This window comes from Squalius cephalus (genome assembly GCF_949319135.1).
Source record: "Squalius cephalus genome assembly, chromosome: 5".
NCBI lineage: Eukaryota > Metazoa > Chordata > Actinopteri > Cypriniformes > Leuciscidae > Squalius > Squalius cephalus.
Genome location: NC_137126.1, coordinates 20457651 through 20481833, shown reverse-complemented (window position 1 = coordinate 20481833; position 24183 = coordinate 20457651). Strand labels below are relative to the sequence as shown.

The window sequence follows — 24183 nt, the reverse complement described above, 5'->3', positions numbered from 1 at the left end:
CTTGAATAGTTGAAAATCACATTAATTGTGAACACATATCGATTATCAATTTCAATTTTATAACAAGTATCCGATTCCTGACCTTAATTATGCGATTCCAGAATTGGAATTAGATTCACAACCCTATATCTTTCGACAAATGCACAGGCAGTGACTGTGCGGGCACAGCTTGTTCAGTGTGTGACCTGGCTGCAGGTCTTCCACCTCATCAGATGTTTCATACTGATTTTTCAGCGTAAATTTATCAACTTTGGCATTCTTTCAGCATTGGGTTTCTTCACTTTAATTTCTTCTTTTTTTTTTTTTTTTTGAGTTCAGCTTGGATATGTGTGCTTTGTTTCTTTCTACTTATCTTGACCACCCGGTAAATTATGTCAAAAGGAGTCATGAATTGAGTGGCCCCAATTGAGTGGTTTGCGTGGTGGTTAACAGCGCTACTGCAACCGCTCAATCGTTTAGACTTGGTAAGATGTTTACAAAATATTGTAGTCTCTAATGCTCACCAAGTCTGTATTAATTTGATTAAAATAAAGATTTTTATTTTAAAACCCATGCTATATTTTATATGCTATATATATTTATTTATTTTTTTTCTCGCAAAATCAGTGCAGAAACTGCAAAATCTGCAAAAGTGGGGCTTGGCTGTCGGGTTACCTGTGCACACACTTATTAATTAGTGTGTGGTGCTCAACCAGAGAGGTTGCAGAAGGGCAGATGTGGTGACAGACCTTCTCCTCATCAACCATGTCTGAGCAACCTTCATCCTTCCTTCTGTCCTTCTTACCCACCTCTGAGGGGCAGAGTTTGAACGTGGCCACTGAATGCCAATGAAAGACCCAAGTGCCCTCAGCTTTCAGGATGCTTGCTGACCATCTGCCCAGGGGCCAGAGTGGCACCATGGCCCTTATATCAGTCAGGGCTAAGGGCTCCGGGGGATCTGTAGCACCTCTGCGGAGCACTGAGATCACCATCTAATTGACAGGATGACAGTCCACAGTTCCTCTAAAGGTACTCTGAGACAGTGGCATTCAGGCCATGTAAAGTCAGCAGAGAGGGAAGGTCACGTCTGATCAGGGCTCCTATGACAGAACCGTAGACATCGTATAGAGGTACGATTCACTAGGCCAAGACACTACACTCGTCAGGAGAATGAAAGAAGTTACCAATGTCAGGTGTAAAACTGCAACACATACTCTAAGACCAGAGACACAATCAAAACGAACTTAATTTACAATGTTTAGCCAAATTGTGACTTAAAGCGATAGTTCACCCAAAAATGTACTATTTTTGTACTGAGTACTATTTATTTTTAGGTATTTCGCAAATCTCCTATATCTGTTATCCTATAATAGCGTGAGTTCTGAATGCTCCTAAAACACAGACAATTAATTATATAAATCTGTACGAAAAAACTAAATTATATATGAGAATAATCCATAGTGATTTAGCTTAATATATCCTTCCAACAGGCGACATTTCAAACTTTTCAAAGCAATTAACAATGAAGGTTCCCTTGTGGTGAGATTGTTAAAAAATGACAGCGAGCATTTGCCTGTGCACTGACAAAAATAGACTGGTTGTGACATACAAGCTTGACTAAATGCTACTTTTACAATACTTTTTTTGTTTTGTATTTTGCATTGCATTTTTACAATATAAGACTGGGTAACTGCAAATTGAAGTAAATTAAGCTTGAAATACTCATCTTAGACATCTATAACAAGCGAGGTATATTAAATGCAGGCGTTACAAATCAGCATTCAGTGCACTCCAAATGAATTACCGTTATAGGCCACTAATATTATCACTCTTATTTGTAAGGAGCTATGATTGCCTCTACTGAACCACACTCTCCTTCGCCAACCGCTCCAGCAAAAGCTCTCCATCTCCATTTCCTTGTCAGGGCGTTTCACCGCTGCCCAGATTAATGCTGACAGGCAGGAATCCTTCTAATTATCTGTCCCTGGCCTGGATGCAAATGGCTGGGTTCTGGTGGCAGTGTGATGAGACTGCCAGTGCAGTGACACCGGGCCCCCAGCGTGGAAGCCTGTCACTGGCCCTCTTCCATCCAGGGACCACACAGTTTATTTATTTTATTATTATTTTCCACCTCTCAGGCTGGCAGGGTGGCTTTGTCAATCACAATGTGGAGATGGCAGTGGGTGTCTGATTAAAGCTCTGCGCTGGGTGAGATTGAGCTGGTTGTGACGGCTGTAGATTAGGATCATAGATTATGAGAGATAATGGTTCTTCAATAATAAACAGAGGACTGGAAGTGAGAGAACGGATTGAATTGAGTTAAAGAGTGTGGCATAATCAAGGATGTTGTGAAAGGAAAACTGACGGGCAAAAAAAAAAGCCCTGCAAAGCTGGAATAACTTTATAAATAGCGGCTGTTTCAGCCATTTCAGCACGACTTTGGATAGTTTAGTCAGTAACTAATTACCTGTTTCATCGGCAAGTACAAACAAAACCAAACAATTGGTTGTTTCGATGGTAGCTAATTAGCTATCTGCTATGAAAGTTAATTTCCTCCAAACCAAACCAATAAAAATAAAATAAAATAAACCAAAACAAAACAAACAATAGGTAGTTTAGATGGTAGCTAATGATCGGTATAAGAAGCAAAATGCAGTGTAGCTAATTAGCTATCTGCTCTGCATCTTCGTTTTCTCTAAACTAAACCAAACCAAACCAATAAAAACTAAAACCAAAACATTTGGTAGTCTAGATGATAGCTAATTAGCATGTTCAGCAAGTTGTGTCATACTTTTAGGCACAACAAAAACAACAAAACAATAAAATAACTAAACAACAAAACAACAAGACACAGAGCTCAACAATAAAAACTGTCCGATGGCCCAGGGCCAGCGTGAAAGACGGGACAGTTGATGGAGTTGTAACTTGCCAAACCAGGCTAGTGCAGCGCCATCACGAAAGTTTATCATTTGCACATGTTTTTATGTCTTCTCAATTTAAACACTGAAGCGATTTTTAATCATTCAGTTTCAAGTGCAAGAAGACGTGAAATCTTTTTAACTTTTACGGAGGAGTTTTGCCGTCTCGCAGTCAACTGCCCTTATGACGACGAGAACCTGAAATCACTGTTCTGGATCGGGGAACATTACCATCATCCTGTTGATCTCCCAGAGACCACAAGACAAAACTGAAAGGAATCCATAATCTGGTGTCTGGAGAGGACAGCGCCAGCCCCTGAGCCGGATTTATCACCTTCGACAGCAGAGAGATCGTGTGAGCCCCCCGCAGACGTTGAGGGACCAACCGCAGCGATGAGTAAACCTGACCAGGGGTGTGAGCACCACGACACCAGCGGCTGAGGGAATGGAGACAGAGGACTGGTTGATCGACTTCAGTGCAGAATTATTATCTGCACCATCATCCACCATCACGCAAAGCTCAGCAAGTCCTCCAGCCCCTCTGCTCCCGGATGTTTACAGCCCTGCACCTTCCCTGCAGTGACGTTGAGCCGCAAGTTGTGCAACCACCAGCAGCGCCAATTCGATAGGATCCATCGGCTCCCTCTCCGGCCTCTGTTCTCTTCGCTTCTCGGCCCGTCGACCTGTCAGCTCCGCTTGGCTCCTCCCATCTTCGGCTCCACCAGAGACCCTCGGCCTTATTGCTCCACCGGGTTCCCTCGTTCCACCGACTCCCCTTTGGTCGGTCATCACTCTACTTCCGCTACGGACTTACGGGCCGTACTCTGCGCTCCGTCCCTCCACCCCTACCGCTGTCCTCTGTCGTACCCCAGATGCCATCAGCCACCACAACACCATCTTGGCTCCTCCCTCCCTCGACACCGCTGTGGGCTGTCTGCACTGGAGAGCTCTTGGTCTGTGCCATCGGGCCGTTTCCATCTTCGCCGCCGGGACCTCGTCGTCGTTCGGAGGTTGCCACTCCTCCGTCGCCGCCAATCCTCATCAGCCCTCCGTCGCCTACTGTTTTCATCTCTTCACCACCTCTTTGTCCTCATCCAAAGCCACCTCCCTTGTCATCGTCATCACGATAGGGGGCATTCTGTCACAGTTATGTTCAGTTTAGTTCAGTCCATGGACTTTTAGTTTGTTTACATCAGTCACTTGTGTTTTTTTGTCTTTGTTTCCCGCCTCTCATTATTTTCTATGGACACTGATTACCATCACAGCTGTTCATCACTGTGTATTTAAGTTCTTTCTTGAGCACTCTTCATTTGTCCGGTATTGTTCATGTTTCACACATTGTCTCGCATGTTGGCTGTCTAGTTTTGAGTTGTTTAAATAAACCTTGTGTTATATTCGCTTAATTTTCGTCTTCCTTGGATTAAGCGTTACAGAAATGTCCCCAGTATCTAAAACTTTAGGTGCATATTTATTAGAATTCAATGTTTCATTAGGTATTAATTCATTAAATATTTATTTTTATTTATTTATTTTTTGGTGGGACCAGTAAAAATATTGGCATGGCGAGTAACACTTCCATGTCAACCCATCATTTTAGTGACTTTATTTATTTATATATATATATATTTTCACTAGGGGCCCTTTAAGTTTCACAAACAAGTCCCCTCCATCATGTTCTCTGACAGGCTGAAAAAAATCCTTAGTGTTGAGCTCAGGGAAATGTCATAATACATAGCATAATTAAAAAGTACACATATAGATTTGGGCATCTGAGAATGAATGAACGAACGTGAACTTAATTCTGATTGTGAACATTACGAGAGGTGCGAGACAGGGAGGAAGGAAATAATGAATGGATGGAAGAGGATTTTAGAGGAAAGAAATGAGGAATGAGCTAGGCCGGGTGGAAATGGTGGCCTAGCTGCTTGACAGTTGACTCTGTTGGATGTGACTTTCACAGTCTGCTGGCAGTTTGTGTGGAAGCCATCACATCTGTGACTCGAAGTTTGATTAATGAGCCTTTCAGCTCTTCTCTGCCATGTGAGGTGGGGCCACGGCCTTCTCCCAGGCTTCAGTGATTCACCCACCAACACACACACACACACACACACACATACATACATGAACACACACACATGCAAAGAACAAACCAGGAGCTCTACGCCTGCCTCATGCTAAATAAAACTTCATTGTGTCTGCTAATTTACAGCACTAGCCACCAAAACAAAGGCAAGTAGATGGAGAGACACAAAGAAGCTTTCCCACAGTCAGTCAGTCAGTCAGTCTGTCTGTCCGTCCATCATAGAGCATGATGGAGGGGACTTGTTTGTGAAACTTAAAGGGCCCCTAGCAAAAAAAAAAAAAAAAACCTTGCCCATAAAAAGTCAGTAAAATGATGGGTTGACATGGAAGTGCTTGCTTTTTCCAGCAACACAGTGAAAATGTCCCTTTCCTCAGCCATGACAGATTCCCTTACCCAAAAAAGCAACAACAACAAACTCATAACACAAAGGTGGCGATATCAATTACTTCCCCGCACATTGCGATGCTGCCTCTAGCCGAGTCTCTGCGCGTCTGTGGAGAAAGTCCTTGCATTCTGACACATTTGTTTGTATTTTTTTACCCTGGGAAAGAAAGCTAACCATATGGCTATCATTGGGAACAGATGGCATATGCCCAATGTGAACGGCGGTGCCTATCACTGCAATTTAAAGCACTCCACTCCCTGCATCAACTGCCATTTTCTCAACAGATACTTCACTATTGTTCCGGATGATAACGGTATGACAGTGCAAGGCTGTATGAGTTGAGCAAGCCAACGGACTACATCAGTTAAAATTCATGTCTTTCAATGCAACAAGCAAAAAGTGGAGAAAGGAGAAGACATATTTTAGCATTGTTTGTGACTGTGATTCCAAAAGTTTTAGCATTTACCAATAGCATTACATTTGTTTAGAAGGTGCTTGTTAAGCGTGTCCCGTGGTATTTTGTAACACTGAAAGCGTGTCAAACTAAGGCACAACATATTATAAGAAAAAGCCATTGGAGGAAAATGTTTAACCATAGAGCTCACTTATGAAAAATGATTCAGGTGACACAGGTGAAAGAAAGGAAGTTTGTTTGTTGGGTCAGTAAAATAAAAAATGTAAAAAAAAATATTTTAAAAAATCAGCAAGCGATGCATTAAATTGATCAAAAACACCATGTAAAAAAAAAATATATATATATATATATTTTTTTTTTTTTTTTTTTTTTTTTTTTTATGGAACAGTTTATTGAACCTTTAGACAAAATGTAACAAAAAAACAAAAAAAATGTATGGCTCATACACTATGATATAGGAGATTATGGAGCTCACAACCAAGGAGGAAAAAACACCTCAATTTTATTTAGAAGCCCAAACTGAAAATTTAGTACAGTTCCTGAAATTTATATGGCCAAACATTAAGATGAAATTCTGATACCTTGTAATGTAAACTCATTTCATAACATTTCATAATATCAGTTGCCACTCTATATCTCTATAAACATTATATATGATATTTAAATGCTTAGTTTTATGATCAAAGCGCTGTAGTTTTTATTAGGGGGGGGGGGGGTGCATATAATGCAATGTAATACAATGATGATTGAGAGACCTCAAAAGCCTGATACATCATATAACTGGTACTAGATTTATTTTGATCTTTTAAAGACTATCTTTAGATTATCAAGTACACCTTAGTAGTTGGTGCCCTGCTACAGTTTTACCCTGTGCCACATAAACAGGTAATCGTCGTGTGACGAATTGATTGCTGTTTTTCTTTTTCTTATTTATTTTTATGTTTACTTTTTAAAAATCACTAAAGAAGACATCAAATATTGCATAAAGTTTTGATCATGGTTGATCAAACAAACACAGCCTTGGTGAGCATGAGACTTCTATCAAAACCAGTAAAAAAGAGTGTGTGCAGAGATAGTAAATCACAAAACAAATGCTAGTATTGCCAGATTACAGAATGCAACATGGAGGGAAGCCAGATTTGTATCAAATAGGAGTATCCTACATGCGCAACACAGCATAAGTTTTATAAAACTTAAACCGAGAAGGCAAACCTGAATGTGAATTTTAACACAGATCATTGAACCTAAGGTGTTATTGTAAAGCCTTCCTGTCACCAAGCACTGTAACTCTGGCAAAAAAAAGTTTGTGTGGGTCATGTCTAAAAGTTTGCTGTAGCTGTCTCTCTGGGTGTCAGGTGCTAGTCTGAGGAAGAACAGGAACATTAATCAGTCACTTTATGCTGAAAAGCTCCATTTGAGAATGATTTATGACACTGCTGGCACGGACAGCCAAATGACAGGTGACAATAAAGGACACCCACACCTGTGTAAATCTTCTCCCTCTCTCTCTCTCTCTCTCTCACACACACACACACACACTCTGAGAGGGGGAACGGGGGACGGGGTTGAGACCGCATTATGGCACACGTCTCATTCATATGCAGCAAGATGAATGTACTCCTCATAGAGCCACAGAAATATGTACTAATGTTTAAATAGATAGTTCACCAAAAATGTCTGGGTGATTATATACTGTGAATGTCAGTCCAAATTGATATGATGTTATTATTATTATTAATTTTTTTTAGTAGGAAACGCACAAATGTTTTGGTATTTTGTTTTCCATACCAAGGCAGTTCTCGGTGACCAATGGGCTGTCAAGCTCCAAAAAAGGGACTTTTAAAATATAGAATTAAATAAAAATAACCCATATGCACTACATGCCAAATTTTATGATAGATTTATTTGAGGAACAAACCGGAATTTAAGTCGTCAGTTTGTTTCAAGAGCCACAGCGGGGGTGAAGATTATCAGTAAATAATGAATTTATTTGAAGAAGAGAAAAACAGTAATATTCTGAAATATAATTACAAATCAAAATAGCTATTTTCTATTTGGATATGTTTTAAAAAATAATAATAATAATTTTAAAACGCTGTATTGCTGAATTTTCTCCAGTCTTCAGTGTCACACGATCCTTCAGAAATCATTCTGATTTGCTGCCCAAGAAACATTTATTATTATGTTGAAAACAGTTGTGCAGCTTAATAATTTTGTGGAAACTGTGATACATTTTTGACAGTATATTCTGATGAACTGAAAGTTCAATAGAATGGTATTCTTTTTTTTTTTTTTTTTTAAATCCTCTCATAATCTGACATCATTAAAACATTACTGAAAAAAGAGAAGTTAGAGAGATTAATATGTTCAGAAGAACACCCTATTCAATAGACAGCAAGATCACATAGTTTCTGCATATAGAAGACCTACATACATTCTCAGTCTCCAGAGAGGGTCTCTAGTGTCTAACATTTCCTCCATGACCTATTACTGCTTTTTCTCCATGCATTAGACCTTGTGTTACAATTATTTTCTCTGCCTCATTCTATTTTTTTTTCATCATTTATTTATCTCTCTATCTCTGACCAGGTTTCTCATTAAATTTACTCATTCATGGTCATTCATGGACAATCCAACAAGTGTCATGCACTACAATGGTGAATGAAAGTAGCTATCTTTTTTTAAAGGGTGCATGCACACAAGCACACACACACAGCTATCTGAATGAGGACAATAAAGTGACATGAATTCAAAAGTAACAATTATCTTTTTTTTTTTTTTTTGGAATATTGCAGTATTACAAATGATTTATCCTTGCACATCATCACTGATATTATTATTTCCCTCATATTATCCTCATAATCTTTACTCAAATTAACTTCCCCTCCGTCTTTCAGCAACATCTCTTCTCTTCTCTGATGACGAGTTTCCTACTTTTTTTCACTTGGATATATGTCACAATAGGGAAGAAAAGACTATCGCTACTTCCCGAATTTAAAGACTTCTATTGTTTTTATATGAAGCAATTTCTCAAAACCTTACCCATGTCAATTGGGCTTAGAAACACGAGATTAGGTGACCACAACCGGAACTCAATGACTGATAATGAAGTTAATGGTTTATGGACCCTGATTTCACAAACAAAACTATACAGAATGAATCTCTAACCCTCAAAGCTTCTTCCTCTTAAGGACCTTCTGTCCTTCACCTTACTTTCTTTCATCCCTCTTCTGAACTTCTGCTCGGCCATGAGGGCAGGTGCTCCATCATTGAGATACTGAACAGAGAAAGATGCTCTCAGAGGTTACACCCCACTGTGAAGGAAACACTAACATCTGGACGCTCTCCATGTTGGACTGGGCAGGTGATTTGCCAGGTACGCAGAAATAGGTTCTTGTTCCACTGACCTGCTGCACTACCAAGTGGAAACTATTGTGTGGTAGGGCGTTGGCACTGATTCCCAGATTTGACACAATTCCCTATCAAAAAAAAAAAATCTTAATTTTATCCAATTCAAGTGCCAATTTTCTTTAATTCATTTAAAAGATATGATGGACATTAAGTAAGTATATACTATTTAAGACAAAATTTGTCAAACAACACCCTGTTCACACAACACAACATTAATTTAACTTAACCTATTTTAACTTTTCAAAAAAAGTATTAAATGTTTTAATAATTAGTATAACTTTATGCAGTAATTATGCTTATGTAGTTTTTACAACCTCATTCACAACCACACACAAAAAATACTTATCCAATTCAAAAAAATTCAAAAAAATAAACTTGGGTAACACTTGATTTCACATTGTCCTTGTTACAACTTGCATGTACTTCTTATAGTAATAACAGTAAATCATGCATATTTACATGTAACTAAAACAAGCCCTATTCCTAATCCTACAGTAAGTACATGTTGTTAAATAATATTACTCAGTACTTAAATGTATAATTACACTGTAACATGGACACCTTAAAATAGAGTGTAACCTAAACTTGGCATACCATCAGAACTTGTCAGAACCATTTAAGTAAAAAAACATAAACGTGATTAAAACAGTGAAAATCTTTAAAGAAATATTGACCAGAAATAGGGCCTAAAATAAATATACACTCTTCCACGCTTTCCTAAAAAAAGAACAGACTAAAATTATTGTTTAAGATTTGATATTTGAGCTGTTGAAAAACAAGTAATAAAAACTCAGTGAGTGTTTTAGCGCAATTTTCTGACCTCATGGGATCACAACACTAAGAGATAGTAAATCTTTTCCTGTTTTTTTTTTTGTGCGTTCCTGAGATTAGACCTTCCTTAACATAATGCCGAAAACCCGAAGTCTCTAGGTGGTCTGGTTGAGGAGTAGATAGAAGTGCAAGATTGGTGCGCACAGACAGAACAGAAATCATGAGTTAACAATCGCAATTTTGTCCGGTGGAAAATTGCGCTAAAAATCTCAAAAGTTTTACTTTACAGTAGTTTCTTTTGTCAAGCTGTCAAACTAACACTAAACTCACTGATCATTTGGAGCAAATGGATCAAACTCTGGCTCTGGTTTGAAATATCCCTTTAAACCGGCATACTTGTATCACATTTAGGGGTTGTTACATATCAACGATATGCTTAAAACGGAGAAGTTTTTCCTTTGAGTTTTCCGCGTAAAGACAACACCATTGTCAAACTGATCCCGATTCACACGGATCCGCGAAAACGACTAAAAACCGTTTATTCTGCCGCCAGGCCATTAGATGGCGAAGAAACACTATAGATCATCAGTTTCACAGATTCGCGTTTTTTGTTGTTTACACGGAGACCGTTTTCAAAAACTTGCACTTTGAAGCCAGTTTTCAAAAGTTTGTGTTTTCAGGCACACAAAATGCCGTTGTCGCGTAAATAAACGGCCAAAACGCATAAAAAGTTGACCGTTTTTAGTTGAAAACGGTGTCATGTAAAAAGCCCCTTAAACTAAAGCTCAACCACACCCGAACCCGGTCCCTCAGTAACCTCAAAATGATCTTCTGACACAGTCTGACACGTCAGATTGTGATTTCTATAAAATGCAGACGCTTCATTTTCTCCACACAGTGAGCTCAGATATACTTTTCTCTTTAGCAAGCTCTCAATGGAAAAGCACTTTCTTTACTAAACTTTGAGGGCTGCATGCTGGAAATGAAAATCTTGAAAGAAACCGAGAACTCTATACGTAAGAGAGACGAGAGCATCTATACGTAAAAAACATAGGTCAGATGAGCAATACGTAGACCAACCATAATGCTTTTAGAAGCTGACACACTCAGACAAGTGCGCACATTCAAACGGTCGCAGGATCCCTCTATCCTCTCCACACAATATTCACATTCATTACGGCAGTACACGGTGGGACATGACAGGCAGCACTTCAACAGTGTGTAAGCGAAAGGAGGGGGCGACTGTGCGCAAGCGAGAGCAGCAGCCATTACCTGTTAGCGAGCAGCGTCGTGAAGGTCACCTGACTCGTGCTCTGATAGGCTGGCAGCAGTTGGGCCCAATCCCACTCCCTCTCACCCATAGCAGCCTGTTGATAAATGAGCAGCGAGTATTGTTCGTTATTAATCAGAGTTAATATGATCAGTAAATTACTGCTCCAGCTGGGCTGGACTAACCAAAGAGGAGGGGGGTCCCGAACAAGGCCGCCCCAACACGATCTATCTATCATGTCTGCACAAGAAGGTTTTTATTCCAATAAGACAGCAATTAATTTATAAATCCATTTGGGGAGGGATGTACCATCATTTATAAAAAGATAAATCAATTTTGCAAGAGGAGTCGTTATTCTTCTCGCCGTTGTTCGTGGCAAGCAGCCCAAGGTTTCCCTCACCCAAAGTGGACCGTCCCTTTGTTAGGAAGCCAAATGAAATCCGATTGCTTTGATAGCCAGAACGTCACTCTTAACTTGAAGCCGAGTTTTTTTTTTATTGACAAAAGGACAGGAGCGTGCCAGCCCCTCCTATTCTCCGACCGGCTGATTGATGGATCGGCATTTGTTTTTTCTGCCTCCATTTGATTTGACAAACAGCGCAGCCACCTGAAGGCGAGGAGGCTTTTTAATCATCCCCTTAATAAGGTGTTTTATGCAAAGCAATGCGAGCGCGAGCGATAAGGAGAAAACAAAAGGGATTAAGAGCGCCGCAGCTAGTGCTGAACGAAAGGAAAAGAACTCGCATTTTAACCGACTTAAAACTCAGAGCCAAATAAGATAATGAAAGGAAAAAGTTCCCCTCAAAAAAGAAGGTTGCAAGACTTTCCGGCTTCAAAGACGTTACAAAAAGTCGCATGACATGAGCAGAGAAAACTTTATCCTACCTTTAAGAGAAAGCCGAAAGAGGACCATGGCTCTTGTAATTAAACCTTCAACCTACACCGTCTTCAACACGCAAGGGATGCTTTTTTCCCCACCCCTTGTTCAAAGCCACATCACACTTGAAGAGTTCACCTTTCAAGTGTTTTCAAAAAATTCTTTGCTCTTTTGGTTAACCTTTTTTAATGTTTTGCTTTGTGTCTTCCCTTCACACTAAAATATAGCTTAGGGACAGAGCGACCTATGGAGAATTGTCGAGTTCATTCTAGAGAAGCAGTTTAAAGTCTCTCAGTCTCTCTCTTATATTCACCTTGCCTGGTGGCCTTGACGGAAAGTTACACTCGCTCGAAAGAGTGAAAGAGTAGAAGAAGAGAAGTAGTTCACGCCATTAATGAACTGCTGTAAATAGTTATGGAAACAACAAGTGTCCGCAAGCACCTCGAGTTGAAGGCTGAGCGACTTAACATGAATAATAACAAAGAACCAACCTGATCTAACTTGTTAGAATTGCACTCGGTGAAGGGGTTAAACTGGGATGTACAGTCGCTCGCTTCAGAGGAGAACACGACAGGTCCCAAAGGGGAGTCCAGAAGTGCATCTCTCTTCGAATGAGGTGATAGGACGGACCTCAGTAAATCCTACAAAATAAAAGGAAGACACAACATAAAGGCTCATCATCAATGCACTTCAGTCCGGACTAGAGAAACGAACAGGAACCTGGACACATCTTATTATTAGATGGCACTAAGCAAAACTAATCACTATTAATGTGGTCAAATTAACAGTGAGTCTCTACAGAATTCTTAAACACATCATCGGACAAATTAGTACATTTCAACAATTATTACATACCCAATTTTGGACATAATGGACATTTCCTTTTCTCTCTATTCCCCAAGTAATTGGCCGACAATGGTAGAAATTAATCAGTCTATCTAGGAATAGGATTTGAAAACGGACAAAAAAAGAGGACACAGATATGTATAGATGTGACACAAAGAATTGTCCTCAAGATTAGACTTAAGTGAGAGTTGTACTAATTTCCCAAGATGTGTTCTTATTGTTAAGTAGAGCAAAGGGGCATTGGGTATAGAACTGTAGTTTAAGTGTAGAGAAAGACTTTGACTAATTCATGAATCTTTTCCTTTAATTTCTGTTATTTCTGTTGTTTAAGTTGTTATTCTCCAATCGATTTTTTTCAATCAGGTCAAGGCTGTTACGAGAGGGCCCGCAGCAACATCTGGATGCAGTTGTGTCTCTGCACAGGCGTTCCCCTCAGCTTCAGGTCACACTGTCTGCCTCAGGCTAACAGCCACCTAATTGCTTGGTGAAAAACAGCAATTCGCTACCTCATTGAGCTGGATGCTGTGATGGATTTGCCGGAGGTGCTGGCTGCCACCTGCTCTATGGCACAGCTCCAGCAGCAACTGCCTTATTTTATGCTCAGTCAGTTCCGCGGGCCCACCTCTATCCTGCGCCGGGCCGCTCTCCACACGCTCCAACACACTGATGGAGGAACACATAAAGAAGAGAGGGAGGGGGGGAATAACATGAAATAAATGGAAAATGGTTATTATATTACTCAATTTAAACCCTTCTAAAGACAGTTTTACATGGTAACCACAAGATTCCAGTTCATTTTCTAAGGGAGATTTGAATTATTATAGTTAAATAGTGTAAATATTAATACTACATTTAGTCATTTTGGCAGAGGCTTTTATCCAAGCAACATTACATTACATTCAAAGAACATTTTATCATTTGATCAGTTCTTGCTTGCCCTGAGAATCGAATCCATGACCTTGCCATTGCACATTGCACCCACACTCCTTACTGTTTGGGCTACAAGTACAAATTTTCAATTAACATTAAAATGTTCAAATTGGAAAGAGATAAATCAGTTATTTTACTCTATACACAAACATACTTTTATGGTAAGGTTCATACATCTAAAACTCTGGAGAAATATTTTACAAAATGTATAGATACCTTCATATTTTATGCAGACTGCTAGCAACAGAAGTGTGCAAAATTACAATGAATAAATAAATTGATTGATTTTATTTCTTCACAATAAGTCTTTAGCCAAAAAAAATGTATTTTATTCAAAACAATCAAATAACATTAACTGTAGCTTTTGTGATATTTTTGTGATGGGATCAAATATCCAAATAAGAGTAGCTGTTGCCAATATTCGTTAGAGTGGGCATTGTTGTGTTCCACACACAAAGATTTGCACATGCTTAGTGCAAAAAGCCAAGAGCTGCATGTTGCCAGTTGAAGTTCCTCCTTTTGACGAAAATGAAGAGATAAAAAAAAATGTAGAAAAGAGAGCATCAGGAAGAATAGCTCAAGAGTCAGAGACACAGTGCTGCTTGCTGTAACCTCAAGGTCCCCTCAACGCACCCATTCTCGTGCCCTTCCTCTCTATCCAACATGCCTCATCACCCTCGCCACACTTCCCATCCGATACACCCCCTGTCATTGTTTCCCCTCATTCCTTCTTCCTTCCTTTTTTTATTTTTCAATCACAAAGTGACAAGGAAAGTGTCGCCTGTCAGGCAGGCCTTTAGCTTCAATGACACCGAGAAAAGCGGCGAGGCCGTGGGCAGCCCAGCCGGTGAACGGGGTGTCAGCACCTGTGCCTGTATCCTTCCCTGTCCATCAGTGTGCAGGTGAAGCAAATGATTGGATCCAGTCAGCGGCTTGATTAATGAGAGGCCCGTCGGATCCGGGACAAGCTATCAATCACGTCATTAGGACCAATGTGCCCCGAAAGAAGCAGAACACCCCCTCCGCCCACGGAATCCACTGCATTCATCTTCATCTGTGCATGCATGCCGTCAAAGCCTGCCAGGGTCACCGTGATGGAGAACAATCATCTTCTCCTCTACAAATTACTTTGCAAAGACAAGAGATGAGGGAGGTGTGTGTGTGTGTGTGTATGCGTTTGTGTGTGTGTGTTGACAAGCTGGGGTGTGGGTGTTTTTCAGAAAACCCGCTTTCCGCCGACACACTGTACGCTGATTGTTTACACCGGAGGCAGTGCCTGAAAGTGAAGGTTATTTTAATGAATAGTAATGGTTCCACTGACTGTCTAAGACAGGCGATACATAATCACTCTTCCTTTTTGCTATCGCCCTTTTTTTTTTTTTTTGCCCTCCTCACTCTATTTTTTTGTTTTGTTTTTCCTGTCATTGGGATCAGCGTTTCTCGGAACACTCAAACTTTGATATATATATATATATATTTTTTAGCTCGGTTATGACGCTAAATCATTTTCAATAAGGCTAATTAACTCTGAGTTTTTGTTCTGGACCTGACTTGGAATATACGGTAAAACTTTTCTTTCTTTTTTTTGCCAACTGTGAAAAATAGCATGAAGAATTGGCCACTTTTCAAAAGTGCTCAAAAATCAATAGTTTAAAGAAATTATTAGTACAGGATCATTATTTAAGGCAGGGGTTTTCAAACTCGGGTCTGGAGAACTCGGGTCTCAGATAAAAACAGTGAAAGAAAGAAAGAAAAAATAAGAACCTAAATATATATTTTTCAGTGTCACAGGTTTCTACATGAAAAGTGTAGCTGCCTTTATAATTTAGAAGTCCCTCAGAAGGGTATAGCATATTTTGGGGTATGTGGCATTAAAAAGTTTGAAACCCCTGATTTAAGGTACACATTATCTGCCATAAGATGATGATTTAAAGTACATGCCCATCTTTATCATTAGGGCTCAATAATTCACAAATGCAAAATGTCGTCCGTCCCAATTTGCGTCCTTACGCACTATTCTATGCCGTTATAATGCAGTATAAATAGCGTGAGTAGTGCGTTCACACTGAAAATTCCAAATAGAGAAAGTGCACATTAAATACCCGGGTGGTGCACTTAATTAACCAGGGGAAAAAAAAGAAAAGCAAAGAAAAAAAAGAAGTGTGTAATTTTTGACACTTCATGCACTCAACTGTTGAAGATTTAATTACGCAGCGGAGGGAGAGGCTATCAGACTCCAATGTTAAATGACAAAATAACTTTATAAAGTTCATACACTATGTACTTATGCACTATGTACTCACGTACTCAACCGTGTAGTGTATACAGTAAGTGCAGAGTGTATAAGTGCATAGTGCACACAGTATATGGTAGTATATTGGGACACAACTAAGATGATTTAAAGTACATGATTCAAGGATTGCAACACTTTCTTCAGTGGTTCAAGTCAGATTTCTGCACACAAATCCTGTGGGTGACATCAAACCCATTTTGAAGTACACATATCAAAAAGCTTGAAACGAAGAGCTACAGGCTAGGAAAAGAAAACACAGAAAACAATACATAATTATTTTGCCAAAGGATGAAGGGTGAAGTTAATTTCTAAAAAAATGAATGATGGGCGAGACTGAAGTATTTAAAATGACATCAAAATATCAAACGGCAGCAGCAGCTAGACATTGAAGATAATGTTAGATTAGATAACTGGTTAAACACATTCAAATGCTAAAAGCCGGAAATCATCTTTCATATGATGAATAAGCTTAATTATGAATTTGCTCTTATGGGCTTAAAATCTTGGTTTTAATTGGCAGTATATTCCATCGGGCTCATTAAAAAAAAATCTCACCTCTCGCAGCAAAGTTTTCGTGCCTTCTGCAGCTGCATGGAGGTCCATTTGGGCTTCTTCTCTTCCAGGCACTGGAGCACCTTATGGACCAGAGGTTTGGGAACGCCCTTCTGCTGGCCCAGGCTGACCTGCAGACATTCTGATAGCAGACTCAGCCTATCCTTGGCCCATCTCTCCAGGGGCAGGCCAGACAGAAGCTCCAGGGTGTCCCCGTTTTCTAGATCCTGACAGAGGCAGACCAATAAGACCCAGAGGAGCAGGCCGGTAGACCTCAGCTGTCTGGCATGCTGGGAAAGCCTCTTCTCAGCCATGGTGAACAGGAAGCGCACAGGCAGTGGAAGGGAGGCTATGGTTGACGGAAGGTGGGTGAAAATAAAAGAGAGGGCTTGGATAGATAGAGTCATGCTGCCTGATTGGAAGAAAGAAAGAATGAAGAAAGAGTTGGTTTGATTTCTTTTTCTTCTTAAATAAGGCTGAACCATTTACAACAGATATGTTCAGTGGTTAAAAAACAACAACTAATAAGTTACAAATGTGGATGGATGGATGGATGGATGGATGGATGGATGGATGGATGGATGGATGGATGGATGGATGGATGGATGGATGGATGGATGGATGGATGGATGGATGGATGGATGGATGGATGGATGGATGGATGGATGGATGGATGGATGGATGGAGAAAGCTTTACATACTCTTGTTGGTTTCATTCAGCTTGGGATCTTGTGGAATGTAGTTCCACTCTTTTGGGATTTTGCTCAGGACATTTTCGGGTAGGTGTTGTCGAACCAGGGGTCCAGACTGGTCTTTGTTTTCCTGCATCATGCTGACCAGGTGGCTCAGGATTTTGGTAGTGGATTTACAAACAACAGACCTGATGTATTTAAATAAGGCTGGCTCATCTTTACTGGAGTCTGGAAGAAAGAGAATAATTATTAATTAAAGGTTATTGAGACTTAATAATTACATCCAAAATTATTTTGTAAATTCATTAGACAGTGACACTGTGTAAAAATATTGTTTTATCATTATATTATATTTGGTCACAGGACACTACCTCAGAGAAGAAGAGGGACATAATGTATTGAGGATATTGGTGTTTCTTCATTTATGGGCACTCTTTATTAAAGCTAATAGATTCCAGTTGTTTCCTTTTGTTTTATTATTATTCTGTCATAATCTCTTTTTTGTTATATTATTCTTTTTGTAATAATCTATTTTCTTTGTGTTATATTATTATTATTATTATTATTATTATTATTATTATTATGTATACATTTGAACTATTTAAAATACCTTTATGTATAGATTGTATTGTTTTACTCTTGTCCCAGACAGATATGAATACATTCACAGACATTCATTTATTGATTCATTCATTTGTTCAATTATTCATTCATAACATAGCCAAATTAAAATAAACCGCTGTTTAACAATAATTTGATTTGTTGCCTCATTTTGTTGACATTATGCTATGGACATTTTCTAGAGAAACAAGGACATGCAAAATGTCAGAATTCTTGCTTTTAGTAAACAATTAAATAAAATAATACATTTTAAAAGTTAGTTCAATTTCAGAGTTCTGTTTTCAAATTTCTTCCACAGTGCCAAAAAGTAGAGGGTAGAAGAAACAACTAAATAATTGTAATACTGTCATTTTCCTGACCAGCCCAAACAGCTCTTGTAAATGGCACAATCAAGGTGCTAAGCAAGCTTCATAAGATTATCTTTAAGTAGGAATGGACATGGTCAATTAAGCCTAAAACACAACACCTTACATCAGTACAACTGCATACAACACACACTCTCCTGCTCCCTCCTCTGTCATTTGTCTAATTTGTGCAACTATAATTACCACTAACATGTAATAAAACAGAAAAAAAAACATGAGCACTCCAGCTTGGATTAAACCCCCTGAATCAAAAGGTGTCTGGTGATAATTGCAGTTTCTATGTCAGTGTGCAAAATCAATACGGCAACCATTAACACAACAGAAAATGTTCATGCTGTGGCTTTTACAGAGAGGAAAAAGGAGAAGGCAGACATGTAAATAAATAAGCATTCAAAGAGACAGCTAAAGGTTTAATTATGGCTTTGATTTGATGATGGGCTTCCAGCTGGTCAGATCTGATATTCAGGCAATTAGAGGACACAGTGGGGGCACATAGTGATAGTGGTTTCCAACTGGACTGTAACTAAATGGCCACATCTGACTAAAATTGTGTCTTTTTGAAGTCTAAACAAATGCAGGGCAAATCATGGCAAATTCTGCACCTGTTAAGTTGTAAAAGTGCTCCCAAAGGTGTCTCCGGTCCATGTATCCCTCTAGCGCTCGACTTAAAGCCCTGGGGACGTAGTTTAGGGAGGACAGGATGGCAAAAACAGCTTCTAAAAATTCTGCAGCTGCTGTCTGAGTATCAGGGGACACCTCTGTTCCTCTGTCCACACAGAGACCTGAAAGCACATTTCAATGGTTATTTTAAATTATGTCAAAAATAAAAAATAACCACAATGCTAAAAATAGCATGGCTTAACAATAAGAATGGCCTGGGGCTGGTTGGAGAGACTTTCAGGATATTTGACAGGACCATTTTTGGCTGTGTCAGGTGATGCCTTTCTTTCTCCCTTTCTTTCTTTTTTAAATAAAGAAAACAAAGCATATGCACAACCCTTCAAAAGTTTGAGGTAGGCACCTTCTACACTGATATTAAAAGAAGTCTTGTATGCTTATGAAGGGTAATTTAGTGAAAACAGTAAAATTGTGAAATATTAAAGGGTTAGTTCACCCAAAAATGAAAATTTTGTCAGTAATTACTTACCCTCATGTTGTTCCAACCGCGTAAGACCTTCGTTCATCTTCGGAACACAAATTAAGATATTTTTGATTAAATCTGAGTGCTGGATCACTTCTCCATAGGCTGCTAGGTGACCGAAACTTGCTGGCCCAGAAAAGTTATTAAGAGATTGTTAATATAGTCCAAGTGACTACAGTGGCTCAATCTTAAGTTTATCAAGCGACGAGAATACTTTTTGTGTGCAAAAACAAACAAAAATAACGACTTTATTCCACTATTCATTTCCTTCTCTCTGGGCCTCGTAGTGTTTTTGCGCAGCGCGTCTGTGTTGCACGTCAACACGCATCACACACATGATCACCTTCGGCCAATTGTGAGCCTACGTGGTGACGTGTAACACAGACGCGCTACGCAAAAACACTACGTGAACCAACTAGAGGCCCAGAGAGAAGGAAATGAATAATGGAATAAAGTCGTTATTTTTGTTTGTTTTTGCGCACAAAAAGTATTCTCGTCGCTTGATATACTTAAGATTGAGCCACTGTAGTCACTTGGACTATATTAACGATCTCTTTAATAACTTTTCTGGGCCAGCAAGTTTCGGTCACCTAGCAGCCTATGGAGAAGTGATCCAGCACTCAGATTTAATCAAAAATATCTTAATTTATGTTCCGAAGATGAACGAAGGTCTTACGGGGTTGGAACAACATGAGGGTGAGTAATTACTGACAGAATTTTCATTTTTGGGTGAACTAACCCTTTAAGATAATAACTATTTTAATATATTCTAAAATGTCATTTATTCCTGTGACGGCAAAGCTGAATTTTCAGAAGCCGTTACTCTTAAGTGAAATCACTCTAATATGCTGATTTGCTGTTGAAGTTATTATCATCCTCACAGTTGAAAACGGTTGCTTAATATTTTTGGTGTAAACCATAATTTCAAAAAAATCTGGATTCTTTGATAAATATAAAGTTCAAAAAGAACAGCATCTATTTGAAAGATTTTTTGTCTTCAGTCACTTTTTTTTATTATTAATTTAATGCATCCTTTCTGAATAAAATTATTAAATTCTTTAAAACTAAAATTAAATCTTACTGACCCCAAACTTTTGAATGGTAGTTTATATATAGTAGAGTTGCACGAATCTGAATAAATTGCTAATCTTTTTTTTTTTCTTCAAAATCATGATTCTCCCATGATTCCGAACAGACACCTAAACAAAGTACAAGAGGTTCTGACAAAATATTAATTACTGCAGTCTGTTTAAAAATGTTTAATTAAAGTAGGTAGGCAATTTTTGTATACATTTTTTTGTTATACTGATTGAAACATCCTGATAGCAATCAGTAATAGAAGTGGTGTAAATATTAAAACATGTACATATATCTTCTGTGAAAGTCTCAGGACCAAAAAATGATTGTCCAATCATTGTATTCGATACGATGTCCTACCTGCCTGTCAATATATGTACCCAGACGACCTACTACTTCCAGTAAGATTCTGAAGTGTGCATACAATGGACACTTTCTGTCCCATGAGGCCACGGGAGAGGATTTGTGAATGGCAGTGATGCGACGTAACTGACGCTGGTAGGTCACGTGATAATAACAGCATGGCAACTAGGTCCAGATTACATTCATTCTAAGCACATTCATACTATATAGAACATACTTTTTAGCGATTGTGAAGTAATTTCTTATTCAAAATAAGTACCTACTCGGAGTATATGGTTTAGGATGCAGCCAATGCCATCGATAGGTGTAAACAAACAGCAGGCACCTTTCACAGTTCCTCTTGAACCAAAACAACAAGCTTACGCTGCGTTCACACTATATCATAACCGCAATTACGAGATGGCAACCCGTGACGTTCTAACCGGGATTTTGCGTTTCTCTGGCAACGCTATCAATGCCAAACTGAATCTGCAGCAGTCAGGTGGTACAAGTAAGAGGTCTGTAAGTTGTATACGTTCATTATTCTTGTAATGTTCTGTGCTTTGAGACAAGAGGTCATTTAATGCCATCTCTACTAATGCTTTGCAGACTCTGCTGTGCGCGTTCATTTGTTTTGGAAGATCTTATACTTTCAAAGCTAACTTGCTATTTCTAGCCTCTCCGAAATTGCTTACCCTACCTTTAATATGAACGATTTATTTTTTAAAAATCGGGTTGAGTGAATGATTCAATGACTCACTCATAAATAGTTTGCTTGTTTCATTACTGGATTAATCAGTGTTTTTGAACAAATCTCTTGAATGAATAATTCAGTGACAATTTTAACAGTCACTTATCGCCACCTAGTGGCATAACTATGTAATCAATACAAGTTACTCTATTTTGATCTCTACCGTAGACATCAGTGTTTATATTAAAATATAAACTTTTATCTCAGTAGCTACTTCTGTGATTACTTTAATATTTGTAACACAGAATAACGATACTGTGCCGTTTCATACCTATATATAATAACTTCTCTCTCTGGGTCAGCGGCAGCACCAACAGATTTGAATGCTCAGGTAAGATTTTGTCAAAGGTTAAATAGACAGGAGAATCAATGTAATTTAGGAATCGAGTGAGTGTTTAAATCGAGATCGCAATCTTTTAACGATTAATCATGCAGCTCTAATATATGCCAATAGTCCTAATTAAAATTTCTTTAAAACAAAGGTCTAAACTAAACACAACTTTGAGCTTACACACTGCAAGACATATGAGCTTAGCACAGGAAATTAATGTCTTGTAAATCAATACAGTGCGAAAGGTCCATTTTAAGGCAAAAGCCAATTGACTGTCTGGACAAACACGTGAAAGATGAGACCACAACACCAAGATGTGACTGAATGCCCTTGTCCAAATGTTGTCAGGCCTGTGGGGTTGTAGAGATGCAGGATGGTTGTGCATTTGGTTCAGCCCCTGTCAGTCTCGCTCTCTAGCGATGACAGGCGTTTGAATAAGCGATTGAATGCAGTGCAGCATTCAATGAGTGTCTTTGATAAAAAGCAGGCTGCTGTTTGCACTTTTTTGACAAATGTTGGACTGTTTTGAAATGACAGGCCTAAATTACCTGTCGTAGTAGAGCGTGTGGTTAGCTAAAACTGTTTTGCTTAACAGGGAACCTGAATTCTGCTGCTGGTAAGGGACTGATAGGAATCGACTCTGCTTTCTTTTGCTACATGTGCAAGGAAAACAGGAGGCTATAGATGCCATTTTACTTACTTTGTGAGAGATTGTTTGGTGCTTTGTTCTATCTATTCACTGAAATTATCCATTCGCTACTAAAAAAAAAGTTTAAAATCAGAGCTGTGGTGTAGTTGTAAAGTTATTGGCAGTGACAGATTTTGTGTTCCGCAAAATTTGCTGCTTCAGTATTTGTAGATTATTTTTTCACGTTTTTACGCTATACTGGAAAATAAGCATTTAATAAGTTTTAAAAGCTTTTATTGACATTTAATATATGCAAAGAGTCAATATTTACAATGTTGATCCTTCTTCATAACCTCTGAAATTCATTCTGGCATGCTGGATATCAGCTTCTCTGCCAAATCCTGAATAATGGCGATCCATTCTTGCTTTATTAGTGCTCAGAGATGATCACAATTTGTGGACTTCTGCTTGTCCACTTGCCTTTTGATGATTAATCACAGGTTCTCTATGGGATTGAGTAAGAAGTGTCGCCAAGTGGCTTCTTTGCTGCCCTGATGATATGATTAGTGAAATTATGTTAGCTGGTGAAGTTTTTTTTTTTTTTTTGGCCATTGAAGCTTTTTGCAATTATTTAAAATGAATCTGATCACTCTGCACAATAATCTAGAAACAATGTGAATCAACAAGCAGCAAACTTTGCGAAACACAACATTTATGTCACTGCCAATACTTTTGGCCACAATTATGTTTTGGTATTGCACGTTCTTATGACCACATTCAAAATACATTTTACTAAAATATACTCAATGATTTAAAATGACTTGATTTTATCCATCTGGAACTGACAGGTGGTGCGAAGACAGGAGTAAGCTGAAAAGAAAAAGTTATGTCTCTTTGAAATAACATGCAATAATTAATCGTTCACGGAACACAAATGTTTATTTTAGCAACAACAAGATTCTTGATTAAAATGTATATTAATGTATAAGGTAATGTATATTTTTAAATAGCTTTTTGCATTCAAAGTTTTCAACAAAAAGTACACTTATTCCATGAATTCTCATTAATATGAACATAATTAATGAGGTTACAAAAGTCTTGTATGCATAATAACTAGAATAATTAGCAAAATTCTGTTTAAATAAATAATAAATGCTATTTAAGGCCTGTCATGTCACAAATCCTCCAAGTTTCCAAAAAGGACATTAAATGAAAAAAGGCATACAAAAATGACTAAGGGATTTAAAAAAAAAATTAGTGTACTTATGTGAATGGCCACAAGGGGCTGGACAGGTTAAAGAGCTGCCTCTTCGCAATCATCCGTTTATGAGCCGCCAGATGAACCGTGATAAATGAACTGCTGGTGTTTCTCAGGGGAGGGGATTCCACAAACCAATTCTATCCTCCGTTAACAAACCTTTTGCAACCTTGACGTGTTGCCAACAAACACACCTGTTGATTTACCGGGCCTCACAGATGAGTTTCCACTGGAGGCCCTTAATTGG

General features: G+C 38.7%; 1 protein-coding gene across 3 annotated transcripts in view; it reads right to left on the bottom strand.

The window, feature by feature from the left end:
• kiaa0825 (KIAA0825 ortholog) overlaps positions 1 to 24183 on the bottom strand; it is a 145906-nt gene that overhangs the window by 67250 nt on the left and 54473 nt on the right. For 2 of the 3 annotated variants that reach the window (XM_079870385.1, XM_079870384.1), the window contains exons 14-19: positions 19011 to 19190; positions 17432 to 17650; positions 16734 to 17142; positions 13462 to 13618; positions 12601 to 12750; positions 11235 to 11329 (exon numbers count right to left, since the gene is read on the bottom strand). In XM_079870385.1, coding sequence (XP_079726511.1) covers positions 11235 to 11329; positions 12601 to 12750; positions 13462 to 13618; positions 16734 to 17142; positions 17432 to 17650; positions 19011 to 19190 — 1210 coding nt within the window. Of the gene's footprint in view, positions 1 to 9121; positions 9260 to 11234; positions 11330 to 12600; positions 12751 to 13461; positions 13619 to 16733; positions 17143 to 17431; positions 17651 to 19010; positions 19191 to 24183 lie in introns of those variants that run through there. The other variant, XM_079870386.1, reaches the window with a different exon arrangement.